Source organism: Coffea arabica, chromosome 11c (assembly GCF_036785885.1).
Source record: "Coffea arabica cultivar ET-39 chromosome 11c, Coffea Arabica ET-39 HiFi, whole genome shotgun sequence".
In the NCBI taxonomy this organism is placed as follows: Eukaryota; Viridiplantae; Streptophyta; class Magnoliopsida; order Gentianales; family Rubiaceae; genus Coffea; species Coffea arabica.
Genome location: NC_092330.1, coordinates 1,976,443 through 2,003,892, shown reverse-complemented (window position 1 = coordinate 2,003,892; position 27,450 = coordinate 1,976,443). Strand labels below are relative to the sequence as shown.

Here is a 27,450-nt window from a genome sequence, read left to right as displayed (position 1 = left end):
CCAATATATTCTCTGAGACCTAATAAGAAGTCTTGTATATAAACAAACTAAATACAATTTTTGTACTAAAAATCTATTTTCAACGTATGTTGAAACATTAATTCAACCAAGTACACACACATATATGTATTTATATACGTCACAAATCAAGGTGATCCTCTCCAAGTTGATAAAAAAAATAAAAAAATCAGAGAATTTGACAATGATTGGCTCTCGAAGTTGGCGACAATAGTCAAGAAAATTTGCTAGTGATTGCGCCTCGATGTTGGCAAGAATAGTAGAGATAGTGAAGCATGAAAAATAAAAAATTTTATACCTAAATCCTTGACAATTTTGAGTGACTTATGAAATAAAAATTAGAATCAACGTCTTATCTTATATAAATAAGTTAAATTTCAACATAATCTCAAAGTCGTTAAAATAAAAAAACAAGTTTTAACACTGCCTGACGTGTCCAGATTAGTCTCGTTTGGTTTGGCCCCCTTAATTTTGAGAAAGAGCACTGAAAATTGGAGAAAGAGCACTGAAAATTGAATAGTTTGATTCTCCTAATTTCATGCCTTTATTTCCTTCTAAATCAAAATAAAAGAATGTCATTTTTTGAGTTCAACTTCAACATAAACTGCTACCAATTCTTTTGAAGTCCGTCTCCCTCTTTCTTTCTGGCTTCTGCTATGGAACTTGTACATAAGCAGACAGTACCAAGTACAAAAACACACCTTGATCCCTCTTTGGCCGGCGTGGAGTAGCATCCCATACTCCCACCTCCAAAACCCAATTCACAATTTACAAAACTCAACTCTAAAATTTCCCTTTGTTCTTTTAGCAAACCCCCAATAAATTCTCCAGATTTTCGTCCCAATTCCCCCAAAATAAACCCTAATAATTTCCTACCATTCATCTGTAAATTACCCCCAATAAACTCAAAATTTAGATGAAAATGGCGGACATTTCATCTCCGTCGCCGAACCCAATTCAATCCAATAATCAATTGATCGAACCCACAAACCCACAACTTCAATCATCGTCATCGGCTTCAGCGGCAGTTGTTGTGGGGACACCATCTTCTTCCTCCAATTTAATGCAGCCTTCTCCTTCAGCAACGCCGTCTTCGGTGGATCTTCCCCCGCAAATCCCATTAAATTCGTCCCAGCAGCAGCAATTGGTGCAGCAACAGCAGCAGCAGCAGCCGATCCAGGTACAGCAGCAGCAGCAATTGGTGCAATCCCAGCAGCAGCAGCAGCAGCAAATTCAGCAGCTTCAGCAACAGCAGCAGCAAATTCAGCAACAGAGTAGTGGTAATGCAGGTAATAATAACAGCAATGGTGCGAATAATTTGATGGCTGCTGCTGCGGTGGCGAATTTCCAGATGCAGCAGAGTTTGCAGAGGTCCCCGTCGATGGCGAGGCTGAGCCAAATGCAGCAGCAGCAGCAGCTTGGGATGATGAGACAACAGGCGGGGATTTATGGGCAGATGAATTTTGGTGGCAACGCGCTTCAGCAGCAGCAACAACAGCAGCAACAGCAGCAGCAGCAACAGCAGCAGCAACAACAGCAGCAACAGATGGGGCAGATGGCTCAGATGGGCAGTGGGAACTTATCAAGGTCCGCATTGATGGGACAGACTGGCCACCTTCCAATGCTTTCTGGTCAAGCTGCAGCTGCTGCTGCCCAGTTCGATTTACAGTCCCCGTTTTTGACTTCGGTATACAATGCCTGTTTAATTGAAATGTTATTTAGAGCTTTTAGATAGTTTCTTTTTAGTTTTCAATTTACTTCCAAAGGTTGGATTTTGAGCCTGTAGAGTTAGTCTTAGTATGTAGTTAGTGTATTTTCCTAGGAGATCCTTTATTAGTATGGTTTACGATGTATTTTCAATAATTCAATGTATTTTGAGCCCCTACATGCAGTCTTAGCATGGAGTTTCGTGTGTATTGATTGAGAACCAACCATTACGAGACCCTTGATTTGAATGGTTAATTTACATTTTGGAATTAAGATTTAGGTGCAAAGACAGGACTTTGAGCCCTTGGATCCAAACTTAGGTTGTACATTAGTTCATATTGATGGAGAGTCAACACATAGAAGAGTTTTTGTTTATATCTTTTATTTTAATTTTTTTGTGTTGATATTTCTGAAACAAACTGAATTGGGATGCAGCCACGGCAGAAGGCTGGTATGATGCAAGGGTCTCAACTCCATCCTGGGAGTTCAACTGGGCAAGCTTTGCCAGGAATGCAGGCCATGGGGATGATGGGTCCCATCTCTCAACTTAGGGCCAATGGACCGACGGCATATGCTCAACAGAGGATAAACCAGGGCCTGAGGCAGCATTTGTCACCGCAAAGTCAACTTGCTATCAGTCAGGTTAGACTAGAGGTACTTCTGCAGTAAAAGTAAATTTTTTAAATGAGCGATAATTGGACTAGGAGTTAGTTCGGCATATCTATAGTCCATCAATAAGGCATCTTCCTGTCATTGTCATAAATTACCTCAATCTTCTTAACGTTTGTCTTGGCACTCTTTGTTATGACTACCATTGAATTACTTGTCACTTATTCTACCTGGGTCGCTTTGACTTTCTGCTCAATTTCTCATTCTTTTCTCTTTGATTTTTTTTTTGGTTGGGGGGTGGGGGAGCGTAATTAATTAGTTTGTGTAATGTATTAGTTTTATGGCGTCAATGCTGTTTTCATTTTCTTCTTAAGAGCTGAGTTTCGGTTTGATTTTGGCTATTTTAATCATTCTTCTGATACACTACTTTTTAAAAATTTTAGCTCCTGCAGACCATTTTTTCCCTTTATATAGTTTTGCGTAGGTCGTCTCCTTTTCTTGGTGGTGTGAAACTTTTAAGGGGACATCTACTTGGTCCTGTTCCTTTTCAAATCTTCAAGGAGGTCTAGGTTAACTGGATATATGATCTAAAAAGGTAATTTAATTATGAGTCTGCCACTTTTCTGATTTTTATATATCAGCCACATTCAGAAGAGAAATCGTGATTTGATTGTGGCTAGAACTCTTTTCAGCTTGGGCCTTCTTAGGAAACTAGGCTGGGGAAGATTTATTGCTGGCCCAACTCTTGGTATTAGTTCTTTGATGGTCGCTCTCATACTCATGTTCATCTCTTTTGGGAAAGTAGATATTGTCAAGTATTAGAATGTGATACATAAGATTTTTCCTGCTGTCCTGGCCCTTTTTTCTTTTCTTTTTTCCTTTTGTTTTCCCTTTCTTTGAAAGGTAGTGTGGGTTGCAGGGCCCGAAGGAGGGTTTGTTGGTGATTTTCTTATATTTGTAACTCTGCTATTGTGACTACTATCAAATCATTTGTCATTTATTCTATCTGATGTCACATTGACTTTCAGCTCAGTTTCACAAAAGTTTCAATTTTTTTGTTTTTTGGGGGGGGGGGGGGGGTTGTGTGGGTAATAAATTAGTTGTGCAACGTATTAGTTTTATGGCATTAAAGCTCTTTTGCTTTTCATCTTTAGGGCTGAGTTTCACTTTGATTTTGGGTATTTTAGTCACTCTTATGGTACACGTACTTTTTAACATTTTAGATCCTGTAGACCATTTTTTTTCCTTTATATATTTTTGCATAGGTCATCTCCTTCTCTTGGTGGTGTGGAACTTTTATGTAGACATCTACTTGGTCCCACTGCACTATTGATTCTCCAAATAAGTCTAGATTAGCTAGAGATATGATCTAAAATGGTAATCTTAACTATGAATCAGCCACTTTTTTGATTGTGTCAACTCAGCCCCCTTCAGAAGGGAAATCATGATTTGATTGTTGCTAGAACTCTTCGCAGCTTGGACCTTCTTAGAAAACTAGGCTGGGTTACATATATTGCAGCTCAACTCTTGGCATAATTTCGGAAATGGTCACCCTCATATTTATGTTGATCTTTTTTAGGAAAGTAGATATTATCAGGTATTAGAGCGTTATGTATAAGGTTTCTCCTGCAGTTCTGGCCTTTTTCTTTTCTTTTCTTTCTTTGGAAGGGGCTCGGGGTGGCCTGAGGGGTTGTTGGTGGTCCATTTATTTATTTTATTAATGCTCGTAACTCTTCTAGTGTGTCTACTATGAAATCATTTGTCATTCATTCTACCTAGTGTCCTTTGATGTTCAGATCAGTTTTGCAATACTTTTGCCTTTTTTTTCTCTCTCTCTCTCTCTCGCTCTCTCTCTTTTCCAGGTGGGGTAGGGGGTGTGTAGTGGAGGGTAATAAATTAGCCTATGTAACGTATTAGTTTATGGCGTGAATGCTCTTTTGCTTTTTTTCTTTAGAGCTGAGTTTCACTTTATCCTGGGTATTTTAGTCATTCTTCTGATACACATACTTTCAAAACATTTTAGACCCTGTGGACCATTTTATTCCTTTTATATATATATATATATATATATATATATGTATGTATGTATATGTGTATGTATGTGTGTATGTATTGCATAGGTTGTCTCCTTCTCTTGGTGGTGTGGAGCTTTGAGGGAGACGTCTACTTGGTCCTGTTGCCTTTTCAATTCTCCAAATAGGTTTAGTTTAACTGGATATCTGATTTAAAAAGGTAATCTTCACTATGAATCTGCCATTTTTGTGATTGTGTCATAGCAGCCCCATTCAGAAGAGAAATCATGATTTGATAGTTGCTAGAGCCCTTCACAGCTTGGGCCTTCATAGAAGACTAGGATGGGGTAGATTTATTGCAGGCCCAACTCTTGGCATCCGTTCTGAAATGGTCGCCCTCATACTCGTGTTCATCTTTTTCAGGAAAGTAGATATTATCAGGTATTAGATTGTTACATATAAGATTTCTCCTACTGCCCTGGCAACTGATTTGATTTTCTTTGGAAGGGGTGGTGGTGGGCGGGGGTGGCGGAAGGGATTGTTGATGTTTTTCTTATGCTTGTAATGCTTGTCCATTCTTCTGGTAAGAAATTAATTATTAAAGAAGACTGTTAACTGGACATGATGTGGCTTAGCTATTCGCTAAGGGTTAGACTAATTCATGATGACTCAGAGGTTGAATGTTGTAAACATTGCATTCTGCCTATAGATGAGGAGAATTTCTAGACCTTAAGTTTCGGTACCTGGGAAATGTCTGATTGTATGGTGTTGAATTTAATTAGATCTTATTAGGATGTTAATTTCATGGATGTTTGATCAGAAATAAGATTATGTAATCATAGTAAATTCTGAAAAGTAGAAATATGGGGCTCAGATAGTTGTGCAACATGTTCTGGTTAGAAAAATACTTTAACTTGGCATTTAGCGAATTCTTCCGTTACCTGTAGCAATTAGCACTTTTATACTTTCCATGTGGCGGTTGATGATTCGTCTCTCAGCCTCTTTGAGAAGTAAATGACAATGCTTTGGGCTTGAATAGGTTGCTGTTTATTGACTTCATTATTCCCATTAATACCTATAATTGTTTTCATCTTAGTTCTTTACAAAACCTGCTTATTTCATGGTCAGGGCATTTAATGATTTATGTATTCTTTGTCACCTTCTTTTGCTGTACTGGTCTTTGGCTCATCTGCACTTTTCTGATTCAATGTTTTTCTCTAGAAATTACAGACTCAGGGGGTCCCAAGGACGTCATTAATGAATGCCCAATTATCTGCGTTGGCTCAGAATGGACAGCCAGCTTTGATGCAGAATAGTATATCACAACAGCAGTGGTTGAAGCAAATGCCATCTCCTAATTCTCCTTCATATCGTCTTCAACAGCAGAGGCAACAGTTCCTTTCGCAGCAACAGCTATCCTCACAGTTGCACCAGAATTCTATGGCATTGCCGCAGCAGTTAGCACATATGGTTCAACAGCAGCCACAGATTGGGCATTCTCAGATCCATCAGCACCAACAACAGACACAGTCAACCCAACAGCAACAACAGCAGCAGCCACAGCCACAGCCACAGCCACAGCCACAGCAGCAACAGCAACAGCAGCAGCAGAATCAACAACTGCAGCCGCAGCAGCAACAACTACAATCAGCTTTGCATCAGCAGCAGCAGTCTCCCAGGATGGTAGCCTCTGCAGGACAGAAGTCTCTTAGTTTGACTGGGTCACAGCCTGATGCTACTACATCTGGAACAACTACACCAGGGGGAAGCTCGAGTCAAGGTACTGAAGCAAGCAATCAACTACTGGGCAAGAGAAGGATACAGGACTTAGTTTCACAGGTCTGTCCTTATATCTCGTTTTTTGACATTCCCATTTTTGGGATTTGAGAAAGGTAGGTAAAAAAAGGGCAAAGAAAGAAATATTTTGTTTGGCAGAATAGCTTATGGTTGTTATGGGAAAGTTTTACGTGGGAAGAGATATTTTAATTCCATAAGTGAAGTTTTATGATATAGATTTCGATTATGCCGAGAAAATTTTTACATAATATTTATCTCTTGAGTTATCTAATATCTCCTGTGTATTTTCAGGTAGATCCACAAGGAAAGCTGGATCCTGAAGTTGAAGACCTTCTTTTGCAAGTTGCTGATGACTTTATTGACTCGGTTAGGCTTTGAAACTATGATAACTAATTATCATTCAATCTTACATTTACACTGTCTTCCAGGCAGAGCATTGCCAATCTCTTTCTGTGAATCTTTGTTCCTATCACCTGAGTTTGGGGTAAATGTTAGAGATCTTTCACTTGAATTTGGTATTTGATAGTGATCTGACGACATCTTTAAGGTCCATTCTCTTTAAAATTCTTCGAATCTCATTGTCTACAATGGAGTGACCGATATTGTCATCTGATGGTATTATCTTGGTTGGCAACATTGATGCTAGCTTTATACTTCCTTGACTTGATAGTTGCAAGCATATCTTCCAATTTCAATGGCATGTTACCATGTTTTGTGATCATAGACATCCAGAACCATTGATATATGAAGTAATACTTGGTTGATGACATGATAAAAGCAATATACACTGGTTGAGAGCACATGGCTATTTTTTGGTTTAAGAATTCAATGTTATGCAAGAATTTATGGTAGATATTTGAATTATTTAGCACATTCAGTGTATCCTAGTTGTGACCAGGGGTTGCTGCATTCTGTCTTAACTTATATTATGGGGATATTATGATTGTCTAAATAACTGAATTTCAGTTCTGGCACAATTTACATTTCCCTGCTTTTTCCTGTTTGACTCTTTCATCATTTTGTCACAATTTGACCTTCTCTTCACATTATTGAACCTTGTTTGTGGCTGAGGTTGAAGTTGAAGACCAGCATTTTGATTCTTTAATGTGCTATCAGAATTAGCATATTCCTTTTTACTTTGATTACATGTTGAAAGAGTAAACCAGGTTGTGGTTTTTTACCACCATTCTTGGACTATTCTTAATAATTCACATTGCAAAATGATCAGTAGTCTTTGAGATTGTTTACTGAACTTTTTCTTTGCTTACATTTTGCAGGTGACTTCATTCGCTTGCGGCTTGGCAAAGCATCGGAAATCATCAACTCTGGAAGCCAAGGATGTATTGCTGCATCTAGGTCTGTTTTGCATCAGTTAATAGCTTTGTTTTCCTCTCCCCTGAATGGCATTATTTCTTATGTTATCTTATTAGAGAAATGAAATTTATTACCGAGCGTAAGATACCGACTTCTATATGGCCCAACTGTTAAATTACTTCTGGTTCATATTTGACTCTATTGGATAAATAGACTGGGACCAATATTCATCGTCTTTTGTTGATAGATCTAGGTAATACAATGAGTTCATAATTCATTTTTCATCTTGAGATTAGATCTGGTAATTCATTGCTCGGTGGATTACTATGTTGATGCGTTTAGCTCAGTATGCAATAGAAGAATGAGGATCTTATATATATGATGATATCCTAAGCATGATTTTAGCTGCTCGCCTCAGATGGAAGTTGGATAATTGGATTTTGTTTCATGGTTATAACAATGATATTTTTGCAGAGAAGAACTACAAATTGACTATCCCTGGTTTCTCTAGTGAAGAGAAGAAACATCAACAGAACCATGTAAGTATTTATGTATATATTTGTTTGCAAGAGTTTTTTTTTTTTAATAAATTCCATGGGTGCTAAGTATATGAATTTTAGTTACAGGCAAACTTGGTTTGGGATGGTGTCCTAAGCTTTAAATGGACTGCTAAGAAGTTAATTTGGAAATACCATTTCTGTGCAAAGGTTTTTTTGTTTAATTACACTAACCCGTTTTCCTTTTTCCCCCTTTGTATGGCTGACATTTTCATCTCCCTCCCTCCCTCTCTCTCTCTCTCTCTCTCTCTCTCTCTCGCCGCACACATGGACAGATTGCTAATTTATGGCTTGTAGGATTTATGATGCTGTTGATGGGGTTTCAGATGCTAAAGATATGAACTTTGTTGTTTTTTAAATCATCTCAGAGCAGTGTTAATTAATATTCATTTCCATTTGATATGTATTGCAGCCACCAAGTGATGCTCACAGAAAACGTATGGAGGTGGTGAGTAGGGATTTTCCTGATTACCTATTACCTGTCCTCCTTTTGACGTACCTATAATACTTTGCTTTATTTAATGGAATTTTGACTCAGATACATGCTTTGATGGAGTCATCCTCTGAAGCAAGTACGAGTAATGCTGCGGAGATGCGCAGAACAGGCAATTGGCAACCAAGCTGTTAAGCAACACATAGTAAGACCTAGTTCTGAGCAATTAGCTTTGCCAATTTATTGACTGCTGTAGCAAATAATTAGGTTTTAATTTTGACTATATTCCAAACTGACCTGATTGGTAAGTTTCATCAATAAGAAAATAGCTTGATTCTTGATGCACAAACATATTCATTTGTCTTTTGTTGTGGGTGAATGACATTGTCTTAATCGAAGGAAATAAGATTTTATGAGCTGCGTGCTACATGTTATTTGGACTAATTCCTGCTGGCATTACTTATTATGTTGCAGAGATGAGTCCATTTGCTTGTTTACACCTCAATGAATGTCTCTGCAGTAAAGGACATTCTTGCTATTACTCGTTTGTACCAAATTTAAAAAAGGGAGATTACGTTACATATCTTATTTTGATAATCACAAACCTGCAGAGGCTAACACAGAATTGAGGGGAGAATATAAACTTAATATAAAGCTGTTATAGTTGTTTCGAGTTATGTGTTATTCGTTTCTTACTGTTCATTTCTCTGCAAAATTCATCCAGTGCATCGTGAAATGCATGTCCACAGAGCTTGTTTACTGTGCTTCCCTTGTCTAGATATGTTTTACGTTGTTGGTTTTTGAAAGCAGAAACAATTGATGTCCCGTGTTAAATGCAGGAAATACCAAGTCTTTGTCAATATATTGAACCCTCATTCACCCATTAGTTTATATGTCATGGATATCATTCTGTTGCATGACCTATGTACCTCGGTGACTTTGGTTGTTGCATATAGTGTGTTCAATTTGCCAGAATTGTTTGCTGATTGCAGATATTTAGTGCCCTCACCAGTTCAGCTCCATGAACTTGCAGGTTCTCTAATGCAAAAGTTGGTCAACTTTCATGGACTGATCTGGTCCAGAAGATGTACAAAGAAGTTTGGACCATCACATAAAGTACTGTGAACCTAAGTCATAGATGATCTACTGTTCAACTGATCCCATCCTAGTTTAATAGCTTAATTAGATTGACAGGAAGAAGGGGGTTATAAGCATGTAAACTCTCTAGGACCCCCACCCCTACTTGCCATGTCAGTTAGGGATTCAAACAGTAGTAGAACTGACTATTAATTATATACATATTTGCATGTAAACTAAAGTTTTGGTTTATAGGGCAATCTCTGTGTATAAAATTTGCTGGAATATGTATTTGGTTGATTGTATTTGAATGACCTTTTCATCTGTTTGTAAATCTCATTACAAAATTGTTCTGGGGCCTGAGTCATGGGTCCTGTACTACAACACGGATCATGATTGTGATTTATGGCTTGGTCCAGAGCTTAAGGTGAGCTGACAACTAGAACTATTAATGTCACCAAAACCGCCAAATAATCAATGAATGATCCAGAGCACGTGTGTTTTGTATTCTTACTTTTTACGATCCCGAGGAAATATGATCAAATGATTCAATGTTATTTGTTACTCCCTCCGTCTCACTTTCATAGTCCTGTTTCTTTTTTCACACAGTTTAAGAAAAAGTACTCCCTTCGTCCCACTTTTATAGTCCTGTTTCTTTTTTCACACAGTTTACATTGAATAAGGGTATTTTAGGAAAATTAAAATATAACTGCATTCTTCAATTGGAAAGTGGACTACAATTTGGGACAGATGAAAAAGGAAAACGAAACTATCAAAGTGGGACGGAGGGAGTAATTTAGACCATTTAGACCTGGTTGAGATTTGAGAACTCTCGCCTTCCTTGTTTAACCCTGGAAGTCTATTTGATAAAAAAAAATAAAAAAAAAACCGTGGAAGTCTATTGTTATTAATAAGGGTTAATTGCAGTTTGCACCCACCAACTATTCAAGAATCAGACTTTATGTCCTAAACTTTGAATTTCAGCAATCAACTACCTCAAACTTTTAACCTTTGGCACAATTTAAAAATCAAACTAAAGATAATCACAAAAAGAGTGGTGCGACTAGTTTACCCTTAATTTCTTGTTGAGCTTCCAAAAATAACCTACGTATGATAGGTTTTTTGGAGACAAAAAATTCTCAAATTTCTAGAACCCAAATTCCTAAAATCAATCAAATAAGAAAATAATTAAAAACCCCATGTCCAATTCTTACCATCCCTCAAAACCATACCAGCACCATAGTCTCTTGAAACTCATCAACAAATTAGAACCTCAAGAACTCATCAAACAAACCACTGAATCAGTTCCTCAAAACTCATTGAACAAGAAAGAAAATAGGTGCACAAATATCCCATGTCTAAGTCTCATGACCAAATTGCACCGCCACCACTATAACTTCTTAAACCTCTACCACTCTTACCTAACAATTCATCGAACATGAGACAACTCATCTCATGAGAAGCCTAAACTTACCATCGTCAAACAGCCACACTCATCAAAGAGAGAGAGAGAGAGAGAGATCCCATGCCGAAATCTCACAACCATCAAAAGCCCCATCACAACCACCAAAACTTCTTAAATCCATGGGTATTGACGTCTCCTATATAGAAGAAGAAAGTACCTTTTTTAGTCAACACCATATCTTAGTTTGAACTCTCTTCCACAACAAATTTTGATTCAAGCTCATCCACCACCATTTTTTGGTCTAAAACAAAAGAAGAATCAATGGATCTTGAGATTAGGCTATCCCCATCACCAAGGTCTTTGTTGTTGAATTCAAGTGAGGCAAGTGGGTGATGTTGTTGCCGCTTCTTCATTGGGAGAAGGGGCCAGGGCATGCTAGGATGGCTTACTGATCGTGTACAGCCCTACTTACTGCTATTCTCTGGGATGGTGGATGGGGGTTATGGGGATAGTGGGCATTACTGTTGTTTTTTTTTTCATCCAATAGGTTGAGAGTCAATGGGAGTTTTGGAAGGTTCTTTGAATGACTAAACTTTTTAAGGAAAAAAACCTTTTATTTTTCTTGCTTTTTCTTATGATTGAAAGCCTTTGTTTGTTACCATATTATTTTTGCAAAGTTAAGAAAGGGTATTTGTAGGACAAAACAAGAGTAAGGTGTGAAACGGTCTTTTTATCTGTCAAAATTAGGTGGATTGTACTATGTTACGAAAAATTAAAAGTTAAAGGTAGTGAATTGCAAATATTAGAAGTTTAGGGTGTAGTGCTCAATTTGGAAATAGTTCATCGGTGCAAAGTGCAATTAACCCTATTAATAATTATAAATCATTTGAAAATATCAATGGTCCATGTAAAACCACAATTACCTAGGGAGAATTCCTTAGGGTTGCCAAAGAATTCAATTGGCATGGGGGGTCACATTTTTTACAAAAAGTTGTGTATTCGAATTTTGCTTTAGGATCAATTTCTCATAAAATGTGCATTGGACTTTTATTATGGATTCATGTGCGGGTTATACATTCATATTTCACTAACACTAATATAGGGCATATTAGTGGGCGAGATGTAAGTGGTTGTATATTTAAATCCCGCTGTCGAATTGGTGGGTGAGATGTGAGAGTTGTGCATTTAAATCCCATTATCGATATAAGAATTGTGTTGGTGGAGGACTACTTTTAAGAGTTTTTGTGAGCTAGTACAGAATGACTCGTGAGTTGGTGGAGGATGACTTGTAAGAATTTTTGTAAGTGATTTATAGTTTTGAAAGCATGCTCACCTATGATTATGATTTATGATTTCGATGTCTAACTATGATTCTGTAAGCATGCTTGATCGGTGATGATGACCAAGTCAATCCATCCAAAAATTTCTTATAAAAAAAATTATAATAAAGTAAAAAAAATTATAATAAAAAATCCAAAGGACAGTGCTTAACTTTGACCTTTCGTAGCCATATCTCCCCCTACCTCGAGTAGGGATGGCAACGGGACAGAGTTGGGGCGGGGGACCTCTTCCTCGCCCCTTGCCCCATTGCCCGCTAATTCCCCCCGCCCCGTGCTCCTTTCGCTGCACCCCCGTCCAGCCTCGCTCCCCTCGCGGGGCTAATAAAAAGTTGTCATATAATTTTTTTACAGTCAAATTTTAGCAAATAATCAAGTATTAAAATATCAACACATCACTAAACTTTTATCCATTGTAATTTCACAATTGAAACTCATAAAAATAATCAAACAAAAGTTATTTGAATACAATCTAACATGATGAAACAAATATAACTAAAGTAGTCAAATTTTCACTTTTCACACAAATATAATTATTAAGTCATTATTGTGTTTTTTTTAAGAAAAAAATGTTATTGTGTTAAATGTAATTATAAATTTAGTATAAATGTATTAGTTAATTTAATATAACTAATTAATAATGTCTATTAATAGACATGTGTATAATTATTAGTATAATTAATAATATAAATTATCTTATATATACTAATATCCATTATGTAATACATATAACTGATAATATCATTATTGTAAATTTGTAATTAATTAAATTAAATAGGGCAAAAAACCTCAGCGGCCATTAAACTATTTGTCAGATCATGTTTTGGCCATCAAACTATTTTTCGTCAGTAATTGGCCACTAAACAACTTAATCAGTAAATCCGTGACCATTTAATCAATAATTGCTCTTAATTTGTGAAATTAGCAGTACACGTGGCAAAAGTGCCGGGTAATTTTTAGTGGATTAGACAGTAAAGCAAGATGGGAGGTTTTAAGTGGCCGCCATTTTGATTGCTTTGCTTGGGCTATGGTGGGGAAGGACTTCCGCACCAGAAAAATTTTGGAAGATTTGCTGCTGCAACATGTCTGCCGAGCCAAGGATGATATGACCCCATTTTCAGATTTGGACTTGGCTCAGAAGCTTTACCAGTTCATGCAGTCCAAGAGATTCTTGATTGTTTTGGATGATGTCTGCTCTGCCGATGCTTGGGAGTGCCTCTGCATTGCACTTTTGTCTCAAAAACCAACCGCCAGCAGAGTGCTGCTCACCACTCGGGATGTCGGAGTTGCAGACAAGATTGCTTCTTCATCAGTCGACGACAAAGGATTCATTCACCGGATGAGATTTCTTAACCCACACGAAGGCTGGGAGCTTCTCCGCAAGATGGCTTTCAGAGCTCACTCTTCTTCTAGTAAAGGCATCATTCCAGAAAAAATCTTGCCTGTCCTGGGCAGACCACATATCTTCTTGCTGGGTTCCAATTTGTCCATGAGGTTTTCGTCGTTGCTGTTAATTTGCAGAAGCATCTAGGTTTAGCAGAGCGCCTCGACATTCTTGTCTTCTTCTTCGGCTTCTTGGATTTGTGGCTGAAGATTTGGGGCTCCCAATTGAGTCGCTATTTTTTCCTCCATATAATTTTCCATTCGGTGATTGTTTGAGGAAAGAAATTAAAAGAATAATACGGTCGCATAGTTGTTAAATAAAATTACCCTCGTATTTTGTCACGTGTACTGCTAATTTCACAGATTAAGAGTAATTATCGACTAAATGGTCACGAATTTACTGATTAAGTTGTTTAGTGGCCAATTACTGACGAAAAATAGTTTGATGGCCAAAACATGATCTGACAAATAGTTTAGTGGCCGCTGAGGTTTTTTGCCCAATTAAATAACATATATTTTTTAACTGGGTGAGGAGGTAGGAGATGTCGCGGGTGCCCCAATTGCCATCCCTACCCTCGAGCGACTCTGCCTTTCATTCTCCTCTGCTCTCCTATCCTCTCCTCTTCAAATTTCACCACCACCCACTGCCGTGCATATGATATCGACGAGTCAGTACGGGTTGTACCACGGTATGTAGACTCAACCTAAGTCTTTGAACCATGGTTATAACAGAATTCTCCCCCTTTCTGAAACTCCGAAGGCTTGTTACTCGCTTCTTTGCTTCCTCTTCTTTGAATTACTGCTATCGTCCTGCTCTATCTTCTCGTGGTTACTTCTACCATGCCAGCACCACTGCTGTTAAATATCCAAAATCAAAATCAAATGTGTGGGCAATTGAAATTCAACGAAGAAATACGAGGGCCAAGAATTTCTGCACGAGTACTACAACTACTAGTGCTAGGAATTTCACCAATGGTTATGTTAACAACAAGGCAGCAGCTAGTGGCAATAGAAATGTGACCGGGGACATCGATGATGATGGTGGTGGTCCTCCCATTGCTGTTTTGGGCCGCGGTTATTTGATCATGTCGGATGAGCAGTTGCTGAGGGGATGCGAGATGGATACCTTTAAAGCTTCTGGTCCAGGGGGACAGCACCGTAACAAGCGCGAGTCTGCTGTGCGCCTCAAGCACCTCCCTACTGGAATCGTTGCCCAGGCTGTGGAGGACAGGTCGCAGCATAGGAACCGTGCGTTAGCTCTATCTCGCTTACGTACACTCTTAGCTCTCAAAGGTTCCATCTGTGCCACTGCTCTTTCATTCTGTTATCCTTATCTATCTTTGGTCATCTGTGCTGTTGCTAGTTTAGTTTGAGCAAAATAGATGAGTTGCTTAGTTACTATTACTTAGGATTTAGAAAAAGAGCTCTTGCTGTTAAGATAAGTGTGGGGATTGAAGGCCTTTGGATACACTTCTTCATGTGTTTAGCAGTTTAGACATTTAAGACAATGTGCATCCCCTGATTCTCTTTTCTCTTTTATTCCACAGAATCTGAGAATTTGGGTTCTTGATTGTACTGTAGAGTTCCTGGAGACTACCCCTACCCCTACATACCTACGAGCATATGTTATTTATGCCAATTGTGGAGCCATCATTTTAAGGTCTCATTAAAATGTGGGACTGAAAGCCATCATTTTAAGGTCTCACAAAAAATGTGGGACTGCAGCCATCATTTGGGTTCTGATTTTTTTGTTTTGACTCTTCTAAGTTAGTTAGGAATCCTGTGGTGCTTGATGCCTACACGCCTCCTCAAGAGCTTCTTCAAATACTTCCTGCCAGATCAACCATCAAGGGATCAGACTGCGGGCCACAAATTGGACCAAATAATCCCAAATTTGTTCTGGTTTGCCAATCTTTGTTTCTTCCAAGTTGTCTTTTTGAGTACTGAATCTGGCATTGTGTATGTGAGTCTCTTTTGCTCCTTTTCTGCCTTCATCCACAGGGATTGCAAGCTTTACTTGATCTAATATTTGCAGTTAATGGATCTGTCTCGGATGCTGCACGCTTGTTGGGGTACAATGATAATTAATTCTAAGCTGCATTTTCGTTTTATTATGTTTTACTGCATTATTTGATATTACCACTGTCTCAACTTAATCTTCTTCCTTTTTCCTGGGATGCTTTTTTCAGCTTAAGCACAGGTGCTCTATCTCGGTTGATCTTATCGGATGATTCACTGAGAATGGTTGTGAATGAGTTTAGAGCATCCAAGGTGAAAAACAGTAAACTTCCATGTGACACCTTATGAGGACTGTTTCTTCAGTCAAGAAAGCTACATTTCTAGACATAGATTCAACATTGCCTTTTACTTGGGATTTTACACGCTAATCTAAAACATATCATACTACATAGGCTTTAGCATGCAGTTTGTTGAGTCCATTCATCTCTTTTTTCTTCCATTCTCAAGGCATTGGCTCTTAAGAGATAAGAGGAGCTAGGGAATCTGAGGATAATGACATCCTCCTTGTTGAAAGTTTTAGGAGCTTCCTGAAGTTGTGTAGCTTCCACTGAGCCCTTGAAAATGGTTTGCTTAAGGAAAAAAAGTGGATTTCTTTAGTCAATCAGGTATCTAGAAATAGACTGTCAAGTAATCAACAAACTACAACACAGCAAAGGGGAAGAATAGGGAAAAAAATCTTTTTAAGTCTGCAGCTTCCATTTGTGAAGTTTAATAGGTTTGAGGTGTTGCTTGATGCAGTACTTATCTTTAAAGGCATCATTCATAGAGCTTTAAAGGAGTGTCTTCCTGATGAATTTGGCCTTGTTTCCAATTTGAAAATTTAAAATATTCCTCAGAAAACTAACCTTCTGTTACAATAGTGTTGAAGGAAGAACTCCATTTAACTTCAATTTCAAACATTAGAAGCAACAACATAAGGCCTGATACTGTGCCCCAGAAAAAGAACTCAAATTCCCATGGGATGTTGGAAGCTGTTTAGTTTGGCTTTGATATCCCAGTAGGCTTGGTTTTGATGATTAGGTGCATTAGTTGGTGTTTTGATGATGTCTCACTGGATGATGTTGAGTGTTCCCTTAACTTGGCTATTGTCAGCACATGCTGTTTCCTATAAACAGAGTTGGTGGAGGAGAATCTAGCTACTGGCTAGGCCAATATCAGCACTTTGGGGGTATGTCAATATGTCAAGCATCATGTAGTGTCTTGATGGGGAAGAGATACAAAGAAGGTGTTTTTGATGGTGGAGGAAGGAGCCAATTGTCAACTTGCTATTTTATGGCTCTGGATGCACATTTACAGTGCCACAACATCTGTTACGCCGTATTTTAAAAGATTGTTTTCCTTCTAGAGCGTTAATTAGTTGGAAACCAGTGCCTTAGGTTAAACAAACAAGAGAATGCAGAAATGATCCTTTTCTAAACTTCTAATTTTTTTGACATGCCCAAACATGGGTAAGGTAATATAAGATTCCTTTATTCCCTAGAATTATCATATCTAGATACCTCTTATGCGTTACCATCCCTGACATGCATATGCACCGTTAGTTCATTTGTGCAATTTCCAATATATGTTTTTTGCTATTTTCAATATTTCTTAAGTAATTTCTTAAGTAACTTCAAACCAAAATTTGAATTTGACCAAGCTTTCTGTGTTATAAAAGTGAACGAGTAGTATGAAAGGTCTTGGAGATGTTGTACTTTCAGAGAATAAACTGACTGAATGTTAATCATCTTTTTAGTGGAATACATATTTCTAGAAATCTATATCATGGTTAGACTGATACACTTTTGGCTCTGTACAGGCAACTTAAAAATTGATTACTTGAATTTAGTTCATCTAAGCATGCCAAATGACTTTTTTCTGTTAATAGTCTGAGCTGAACTCGCAAATACTCATGGAGAAACTGAATTCGAGGTACAACTATGCAGGGGATGAAGCCTCTGAAGTAGGATTCCTGTCTGACAACAGGTGGATGCTGCAGGTGCTATTTACTTTTTTTTTTTTTTTTTTTTTTTTTTTTTGTCTTCAAGTAACGATGATTCAGTTGCCAACAGTTTTTTTTTTTTTTTTTTTTTTTTTTTTTTTTCTTTTTTTGAGTGCAGGTGAGATCCAGTGTTTTGGTTGGATGGTTAGTCACAAAGTTAACAGAAGCAACATAAGAAGAAATAGGATTTATCAACTTAACGTGGCAGCAGCTTTAATGAATTTGGATACATCTGCATAAGTTTTCGAGGTCACATAAGAAGTTCTGGCACATCAGACTTTCTTCTGCGAAAAACAAAGAAATCAAAAACCGATAAAAGCATATAGTAAATTTATTGAGGAGACACATTTCATGGGATTTATCAGAGCTTGAACAGCAGGTAGGCAAGTTTGAATCAATTTGCAGAGATTTTCTTCCTTGTTGCAATATACTGGTATGACTTGTGACGTTGTTATAGATCATGGTGCTTTTTATTTATTTCTTTAACTTTTTTAAAATTTCGTCGCCTGCCAAAATTTTGGCTTTTGGGTCACTTTGCAACCCAAACTTTGATTGTGGACATCTGCACCCTAAGCACTTTAGTTGGTCAAGTTGTTGATAAGTTTCACCAAAATAACATGTTATTCCCATAGTTGATTAATTCTTCAATACGAGGATGGTTTTTAAGAGTTTAAGGTGCAAAACATCTCAAACTTAAAATTTAGGGTGCAAAGTGAGAATCAGTGTAATGTTTTAGGATGCAAAGCAATATTTACCCAAAAAGGGTGGCTGCTCTCTTTTAATTCCATCATGCCTATGAACTTACCGATATTAAAATCTAACAGTTAGCAGGATACATGGTAGTTCTGTAAATATAAGCTGTATGCACTTGGATAATTGATGGTGGACCTCAAACTCAGAAGGCAGAAACACAGAATTTTCTTGGCTTTAAGGGCTTTTTCTTTTTCACTTTGTTGTGTAGTCAAAATAATGAAACATCCACGAATTGTATGGTATTGCAATTTTATCTACTTAAGAAAAGCTAATCAGACGAATTCTCATTACGATTGAAACGATGAGGAGGTATATTGATGGATGTGTATGGGGAAATATTAATGGAAATGTATTCTGGGATTGTACATGCAAGTGTTAAGTCTGATGGATTGGATGATTAATTGGTAAGTGTTTTTTTTTTTTTTTTTGAAAGAATCAAAGAAGCAAACTAAAACCAGCTCAAAATCCATGAATGCTTGAAGATAATCATGTGTATCTCATATAATATTTGACAGTAAAAGCTCTTAGTCCGCTGCAATATTCTATCCAGTGAGATGTAGCTGAAAACTTCTTTCTTGGTCAATATGAGATAATGAACGGAGAATGCAACTTGATCAATCTCATTTGCAAGACAAATCCTTTTAAATTAATTTCATTCTTATCTAAGAAGCTGCGTTTTTTTATGCTTGGATTTGAATTTGTATGGACTTCAAAACGTGTTGTGAGCTTAATTTTGACTATCAATAATTGGAATAGATAACAAGAGAAAAAAAAAATCATATTTTTGATGTACTGATTTTTCTTTTATCATTTTTTATAAATTGATCAAGCATTGTCAATAACTCAATATACAGGAAAATGGCTTAGAAACAGTAACCAATGAGTATCAATAATTACGGAAAAAACAATTTACCTAAGAAAAAAAGCATAAACAATTGAATGACAATTAACAGGTTAGTGGTCATCGTATAATTAGAAAAGGAAATGGTGCCAAACTGGCAATCACAAGCAAAAGGGGGAAATTTCCCATGACAGCAACAATGAAATTAAGCCTAGACAAAGGCCACATATTCATTTCAAGTAAACAAAAAGATGGTGAAGATGCCATATTGAGATTTTTAGTAGTATTTACATTATTGTTCTATATACTACATTTTTACGCACGTCTTAATATTTTGTTATCAAAACTTAAGAGGACTAAATCTTGTTGCTCTAATGATTAATTTGAAAAGAATAATAAACCTTGAAAACAAGACTGAAATTTAGAGCAGCTTTTCTTGCAATTACTCCCTCCGTTCTATATATTTAGTTATGTTTGGGGATATGTGCTTTTTATGTATAGTATACTCTCCCAAAAAATTTTTCCTTTTGTTCCACTTTTGCCCTTAATCATATGTTGATCAAAATAAAAGTAGAAAACAATCCTATCATATTTCTCTTGATGCATCATTAACGAAGGGTATCCAAAAAAGGAAAATAGACACTTCTAATAGGACGGGGGGAATATATTGAAATGATGGGCGTAGCTAAACATTATGCATACTTTATCTTTAGCAGTAGCACTGAAATTTTGTATAAATTACGTTTCATTGTCATTATTCTTGATTTTCAGACTAGTCAGTAATTAACCATTGTGGCATAGACATGGTGATTACATTCGTGCATGCCATACATATTTTTTTGAATAAAAGAGGAAAATATTGGCATCAAGGGTAGAGATTCCTTTATGCCACAATGGTTTCTTCTCCTCTTTGTTTGGAAATTTCTCCTTGTAATCTCTAACTCAATATTTAAGAGCATAGGGGATCAGGATTTGTAATTTTGAAGCATTTATGTTTTACTTTGTGAAGAAATAGATGGGTTGGAAAAGGCCACTTTGTCTCTAACCTTCAAAGTGGATTTCCTCACATCTCCACATTCCAGCAATGTAGAACCTGAAACTGCATCTACTAATTTTGACACCTTGACATTTTCATTTTTTTTCCCGGAATCATTCCTGTTACCTTGTGGGGGAAACAAAACAAAAGTAACCTCCTCAAAGATCAACAAAATCAGCACAAGGGCCAGGTTCTATGTCACAGTCCAACATGGGTAGCCTCCTTTGAACTATGCCACCAACCATTTTATAAAGCAGACACAGGAGGATCCAAGATAGGCACATTGCACAACAAGATATCCTCCACATATAGAGGATGGCATTTTGAACAAATAGGAATGAAGGACTATATTTACAATCCCGTTCTAGGACTAGCTGACTATATTCTGAAAGGATGACTCGATCCAGTCCTTTCTTGTTCACGCAGATCAACATTGCCATTCTGATCGTGATCAAGAAACAACTCATAAGCCTCACAATCCCCAGTGCTAGTGTCGAAAGCACACGAGGCACTCCAGGTTGAAACGCATAATTTCTTACCAACAACTACGTATGAGTAGGGAATGCCAATCCTCAGGAAAGGAGGTTTTTGCAGATGAGTCCATTTATCCGCGCAAGGATCATAAACTTCGAAGACTGCGTCGAGTAGGTTACCTCTTTTCACGGGCGGCACAAAAAGGGCATAAATAAAACCATCAATTTCATCTACAATGGGGAAAACACTTTCCGATCCCCTATGCATTGTGGACTTCTTGAGATGCATATCATCTCCTTGAGGTGGCCAGAGACTGGTGAAACTCAACTCCATGGGCGAAATATCTTGGCTATCATAGTAACTCCTTTTGTCATCATAATCGCACCACCAATGCCATAGAGCCAATCCCCTACACATATGAATCTCATACCATAAGGTAAAGTGGTGTCTCTCCATGCTGCTACATCTTGGAGTTGCAACTGCTTTTTGCGTTGAGATGAAGTACCGCTGGACAAACTCGATAATGGAATAGACTTCAGAGAGTGCCACATAGGATTGGGAACAACGCCGATTGGCATGAAGCAGATGAAGAAACACTTGTCGTCGTCGGTTCGGACATTGTACTTTGCTTCTTTGGTATGTGTAGGGGAGATAAAATATCATCAGCTTTCTTGTAGACTCATGTTTAACAGACTTTCTTGCAAAAGCACTCGAGTTAGAACAGAAGAAAGGGGAAATGGAGGCTGATTTCTTTTGCAAAGTTTTTCTCAAATATTCCAAGCTAAAGATTCCGTTTCCAAATGATTTCTTGATAAGAATCTTGGTTAATTGATTAGTCAATGATCTTTCCTTTTTTCTTTGACAGATTCACATCTTCTGTTGATTAATTTTTGACTGTCAGAATTCATGTATTCATCTTTGTTGCTGCCCAGATTTATTCCGAATCAATCAGTTGCTGTGATTGATTGATTACATCTTTTCGAAATCATTAGTTTTTGTCACATAATTTGTTGTCAATTTAATATCACCTTGTGGTTTTAATAGCACAACTTAATAGACACGGTTCTTCTCCAACTTTTGTTTTTACAACTTACAATTAATTTGACAACTCTCGAACCAATCTCATGGTCCAATCTTCACCAACTGGATATTCAATGACCAACCTTATAGCTTTTAGCTTGATGACTCATGATAAACCTTATAGGTTAATCTTGATACAATGAAAATATATATATTATCAGTTCTGAATAATGATAATTAATGGAGTAGTTTCCTTTGACTCATAATTGTCCCTCTTGTAGGTGGTTACTTTCTCTCTCTACGTAGGGAGCATATTTCACCTTTTGTGGGTGTGTGAGCTTGCTTTTTCAAATTCAAATTTCCCGTACTTTCTTAGTCCTAATTACAAAAATCAAATACATTTCAATACAAATTGATGCTATCCTTCCGTCTTTGATCCACATCGATGGTTGCTCCAATGGTGAATTCGGTGGAATCATTTGGTTATCATGATGTTGTTGTCCTTTTTCTACCTGAGTCATCAGGTGTGGCTTTCTGCGAGCTGAGTTCCCAAGCTGGATTCGAGCTTTGTTGAGCTTGCTCTCTGGCTTCCAACTTCCAGCTCGATCGTAGTTTCTACTTTCAGTCTCTTTCTCCATCGATCAAAGTTCTATTTTCAGGTGACAGTTTCCTTTGCAGTGGTGGTAGCTTCGTGTTTGTCTTTCCAGTTTTCCTAATTCTTCTGTTGTGCTAGTTGATCGGCTGTTTTGTCTTTTTGTTTCTTCGTTTGGTCTGTGTTGTTTCTTTGCTTTTTGTAGCCTCTGTTTCTGTTTTGGTCAGGTACGGGTAGTGGTCTTTTGGTCTGTGATCAGTTGGGGATTTACTGGTATTGGTTCAGGATGGTTGAGGACCTAGAGGAAATATTGAGGAAATTTGCTCTGACAGAGGAGGAGGCGGATGGTGTAGAGTTAGATAGTAAGGATCTGGCTCAGGGAGTAGTTGAATGTCAATTGAGCATTATTGGAAGGGGACAAGATTGCTGGTATTAAGAGCTTTACAAATAATATGTGGGGGTTTGCCAGTAATCTAAGAGTTGTTGAGATAGGGGTTAATATGTTCCAATTTAGCTTCAGTAATAAACAGGAAATGGATAGGGTGCTGAGGGGTAGACCGTGGGTTTATGATAATCTGCCTTTGGTAGTGTTACCATGGGAGGAGGGGATAGAACTGAACCTTGAAGCGTTTAATAGGACTTGGATTTAGGTCCAGCTGTGGAATTTACCTATTCACTAGATTACTAAGGACATTGGTAGGAAAATTGGGGGAGTGTTCAGCTCTATTAAGGAGGTGATTATTCCTCATGGTGGTGGAAAGGAGGGGAAACATTTAAAAATTCTGGTTGAGATGGATTTAACTAAGCCAATGCTGAGAGGAACCATTGTTAAGCTGGGGGGTAGTGCTAGATGGATTGAATTCAAATATGAGAAATGCCCTGACTTCTGCTACTGTTGTGGGGTCATGGGGCATAATGAGAGGAATTGCAGGGAAAAAGGTGTGAATATGGATAAGGTGAATCAGTATGGAGCCTGGTTTAGAGCAAGTAATGCGAGGAGTCCTATTAGGAAACAGAATACCTTTAGTAGGGAGGAGAGTAAGGTTGGTGAAGGGCCACATTTAGCTAAGGAGGGAAGGGACAGGAGGCAGGAACAGCTGTGTCTGCCTTGGAAGCTAGTGGAGGTACATGTTGATACAGTAGTAGAAGGGAATGAGGGAAAGGAGAGGGAACCAGGGGCAATAATAAAAGACACTAAAAAGAGTGGGGACGAGGGAGTAGTGTTGGAAGTAATAAAGGGAGAAAGTGTGCAGCCTGATCATAAGAAGAAAGGAGATACTGTTAAGGGGAAGAGTAAGGCCACAAGGGGACTGATCTTCACAACTGAGGAAAAAATACAGGAGGATGGCCCGAGGGAGGGGTTGAAGGATCAGGAACCTTTTGATTCTATGTGGATTGATGGAATTGATACTGATACTAAGGAAAGGAATGTTGGGGATAAGGGGAGTGATCCTGTGATAGTACAACAAGAGTCAAATGGTAGTATAGAGTTAAGAGAGGGGAAGTATAAGGGGAATAGAGGGTGGAAGAGGTTAGTTCATGAGGTAAGTAGAAGAGTCCCTCTGGGGGACAAGAATGGGGGTATGGTCATAGCTAATGAAGGGGGTAAAAGGAAGCTGAGTGAGAGTGTGGATAAGGAAAATATTAGTGAACAAGGGGACAACCAGAAGAGAGGCAAGACTGTGTGTAGTATGGCTGGGGTGGAGCTAGCATCTGAGGTGGTGGAGTCCTACCTTAATGGGGTTCCCAGGTCCCAATGAGAGCTTTGGTGTGGAACTGTCGAGGTGTTGGGAGCCCCTTGACAGTTCCCCAGATAGAGGAGAGTGTCAAACTCCACTCCCCTAAGTTGATTTTCTTATCAGAAACAAAAAATAAAAAAGAAGTTATGAATAAGGTGAGACTAAAGTTAAGATATGATAATATGGTTGTGGTGGATCCAATTGGTTTAGCTGGTGGAATGGCTGTGATGTGGAGAAATGATTTGAAGGTCTGTCAAATTCTTTGTACTGATTTTACCATTGAAGTTTTGCTAGAAAGGACTGGTGCTAGAGACAGGTGGTGGCTGATCTGTTTGTATGCTAGTAGTGAGGATTTGATCAGAGAGAAACAGTGGAGGATCATAGAAGATAGGATGAGTGGGTGGGGTCAGAAATGGGTATTGGCAGGGGACATGAATGATATTTTGTCTAATGATGAGAAGTGGGGGAGGGGGTAGTTGGAGGCCTGATAGTAGTTTTCAGTCTTTTAGGGACTTTGTAAACACTAATCAGCTGGTTGACATTGGTTTTGAAGGAATACCATGGACTTGGTCAAATAATTGGGAGGAAGGGAGGGAAGTTAAGGAACGTTTGGATAGAATTCTATGCAGTGGATGGAATTCTATGCAGTAAACAGTGGAGAAGTGAGCATGGGAAGGCTAAGTGCTTACATATACAAAATAATGCTTCTGATCATGTTATGCTCCTACTAGATACTGAACCAAAGGGTAGGAAATGGAAAAGGAGGTTCTATTTTGATAGAAATTGGATTAATAATAAGGAAGTAGGAGAGATTATTTCTAAGGAATGGGGGAAACAGTAGGAGGGATCTAGATTTTTTAAACTGCATCAAAAAATTAGGAATTGCAGAGTTGCTATTCTGAACTGGAATAAACAAAAGGGTAAAAATGCAAAAAAAGAGATTGTTGAGCTGAAACAGAAGATCATAGAGGTTAATGAAGATGGCCAAGCCAATAAGACTGGGAGGGTGAGAGAGCTTAAGAAGCAACTGGAAGAGGCTTATAGGAGAGAAGAGGTGTTCTGGCAGCAGAAAGCTAGAGTCAAATGGTTAAAGGATGGTGATAAGAATACAAAGTTTTTCCATGCTAGTGTTACTGAGAGAAGGAGAAGGAATAATATATCAGGTTTGCAAAGAGGAGATGGATATTGGTGTGATTCTGAGCTAGATATTGAGGAAGAAATCAATGGATACTTTCAGGATCTGTCTACTTCTAGTAATCCCCAGCAGTTTGAGCCAGCACTAAGTGGGATCCCTCGAGTGATCACAGACCAAATGAATGCTATGCTGGTTAGACCTGTATTAGAAATGGAAGTCAGAAAGGCTGTTTTTTCTTTGCAATCCAACAAAGCTCCTGGGCCTGATGGCATGACTCCTGCTTTCTTCCAGCAGTACTGGAGTGTACTCAAAAATGATTTAGTAAGTGCCATCTCTAGTTTCTTTCATTCTGGGCATTTACTAAAGGCGGTCAATGAGACTATTATCACTCTCATTCCTAAAGTTGAGTCTCCTGTTTCTGTTTCCCAGTTTAGACCTATTAGCTTGTGTAATGTAGTCTATAGGATAATCTCTAAAATCTTGGTCAATAGACTTAAGCCTTTCCTGAAACACTGTGTTAGCCAAAACCAGTCAGCTTTTATTCCAGGTAGACAAATCATTGATAATGTTGTTATTGCACATGAATTCATCCATTGTTTGAATAATAGAAGATGTGGATCAAATGCTTTCATGGCGTTGAAGCTTGATATGGCCAAAGCCTATGATAGAGTGGAGTGGAGTTTTGTACAAAAAGTAATGGAAAAAATGGGTTTTTGTCAAAAGTGGAGGAACTGGATTTTGAAGTGCATGTCTTCTGTTGTGTACTCTTTTAATTTGAATGGGGAGAAAAGAGGGTTGGTTACACCTACAAGAGGCATTAGGCAAGGAGATCCCCTGTCTCCTTACATCTTTTTACTAGTTTCTGAGGGATTGTCAAGTTTGTTTAAGATAGCCATGACTAACCATGACATTTCTGGACTTAAGATTGCTAAGCAGAGTCCAGCTTTGTCTCATCTCTTTTTTCCAGATGATACTTTGGTATTTTGCAGAGCTAATAAGGAGGAGGCTGCTCATGTGATGAATTTGTTGAAGTTGTATGGAGAAGCCTTTGGACAGGCCTTAAATGCTGAAAAGTCCTCAGTGTTCTTTAGCAAGAATACTGGGTCTTCAGTAAAGGGTGAAATTCTAAATATCGTGGAAGGTATGAAGGAGGCTAAGCAAAGTAAGTATCTAGGCTTACCAATGGTTATTGGAAGACCAAAGAGGCAAGTCTTTAACTACATCAGGGAGAGGGTCAGCAACAGGTTGGGGGGATGGAAGGAGAGGCTGCTGAGTAATGCTGGTAAGGAGGTACTTCTAAAATATGTTATTTTAGCTCTTCCTGCATATGCTATGAGCAGCTGCAAACTACCAAAAGGATTATGTAGGGATATTTGTAAGCAAATGGCCAGATTTTGGTGGGGAGATAGGGAGGAAAATAGGAAAATCCATTGGATGGAGTGGAGAAGGTTGTCTGAGGTGAAAGGGAAAGGGGGGTTGGGTTTTAGAGATCTCCAACAATTTAATACTGCTATGCTTGCTAAGCAGCTCTGGAGAGTTTTGACAAGGCCCAACCTGTTAGTCAGCAAGATTGTTGGGGGGAGGTACTTTAAAGGAGCTTCCATTTGGAACATGAGAAGTCATGCAGGGGATTCCTGGATATGGAAAAGTATCCTGAGTTCAAGGGAGGTGTTAGCAGCAGGGGTACGGAAAAGAGTGGGAAATGGTCAGCAGATTAGGAATTGGAAGGACAGGTGGTTGCTTGACGTGAAAGATGGGAAAATAAGATAAAAAAAGCCTCAGCTTTGTAGTATACAGAAAGTTCATGAGCTGATTTCTGAGGGAAGGTGGAATGAGGACCTATTGAGGAACCTGTTTGAGGAAGAGGATTGCCAAAGGATACTTAATGTTCCAATAAGTGCTTTTGGGGGTAAGGATAGACTGGTTTGGAGGCTGTCTAAATCAGGTGAGTACACTGTGAAGTCTGGATATGTGGTGGCAAAGGAGATACAGGACAGGGGTAGAAAGGACAGCCTACAGCAGGGAAGCAGCAGCAGGAATGAAGCAAATTCAGGGGTGTGGAAGTTTCTTTGGGGTCTGAACATTAAGCATAAGCTCAAGCATTTTATTTGGAAATGTCTTCAGCGTATATTGCCAGTTAATGAATCAATTAGGAGGAGAATTTGACAAGGTAATGATAGGTGCTGTATTTGTGGCGAAGGGACAGAAACT

The 27,450-nt window shown here is 38.3% G+C and overlaps 3 protein-coding genes across 10 annotated transcripts; all 3 read left to right on the top strand.

Moving 5' to 3' along the window:
- Positions 1-437: 437 nt before the first annotated feature.
- LOC113716841 (transcription initiation factor TFIID subunit 12b-like) lies at positions 438-9,848 on the top strand. 4 transcript variants are annotated; one of them, XM_027241338.2, is made up of 9 exons: positions 438-1,705; positions 2,161-2,379; positions 5,577-6,185; positions 6,435-6,509; positions 7,421-7,499; positions 7,932-7,996; positions 8,427-8,462; positions 8,553-8,652; positions 9,481-9,848. In XM_027241338.2, exons 1-8 carry the CDS (start codon positions 935-937, stop codon positions 8,640-8,642), a joined length of 1,944 nt encoding a protein of 647 aa, XP_027097139.1. In that variant the 5' UTR covers positions 438-934; the 3' UTR covers positions 8,643-8,652; positions 9,481-9,848. The 4 variants fall into 4 exon arrangements, with proteins under 4 accessions (XP_027097139.1, XP_027097138.1, XP_027097141.1 ...); XM_027241337.2 differs by having other exon boundaries at positions 439-1,705; positions 5,568-6,185; XM_027241340.2 differs by having other exon boundaries at positions 440-1,705; positions 2,161-2,367.
- A 3,445-nt stretch (positions 9,849-13,293) lies between these two features.
- Positions 13,294-13,797, top strand: LOC140016850 (putative disease resistance protein At1g50180). The gene has a single exon (XM_072070881.1). The coding sequence runs from the start codon at positions 13,294-13,296 to the stop codon at positions 13,795-13,797; it is 504 nt and encodes a 167-aa protein (XP_071926982.1).
- Positions 13,798-14,192: 395 nt separating this feature from the next.
- LOC113715465 (uncharacterized) lies at positions 14,193-18,126 on the top strand. Of its 5 annotated transcripts, none has more exons than XM_027239674.2 (6): positions 14,193-14,942; positions 15,421-15,551; positions 15,651-15,721; positions 15,839-15,920; positions 17,594-17,633; positions 17,768-18,126. In XM_027239674.2, exons 1-5 carry the CDS (start codon positions 14,369-14,371, stop codon positions 17,612-17,614), a joined length of 879 nt encoding a protein of 292 aa, XP_027095475.1. In that variant the 5' UTR covers positions 14,193-14,368; the 3' UTR covers positions 17,615-17,633; positions 17,768-18,126. The 5 variants fall into 5 exon arrangements, with proteins under 5 accessions (XP_027095475.1, XP_027095474.1, XP_027095473.1 ...); XM_027239673.2 differs by having other exon boundaries at positions 17,594-17,646; XM_027239672.2 differs by having other exon boundaries at positions 17,536-17,633.
- The last annotated feature ends 9,324 nt before the right edge of the window (positions 18,127-27,450 follow it).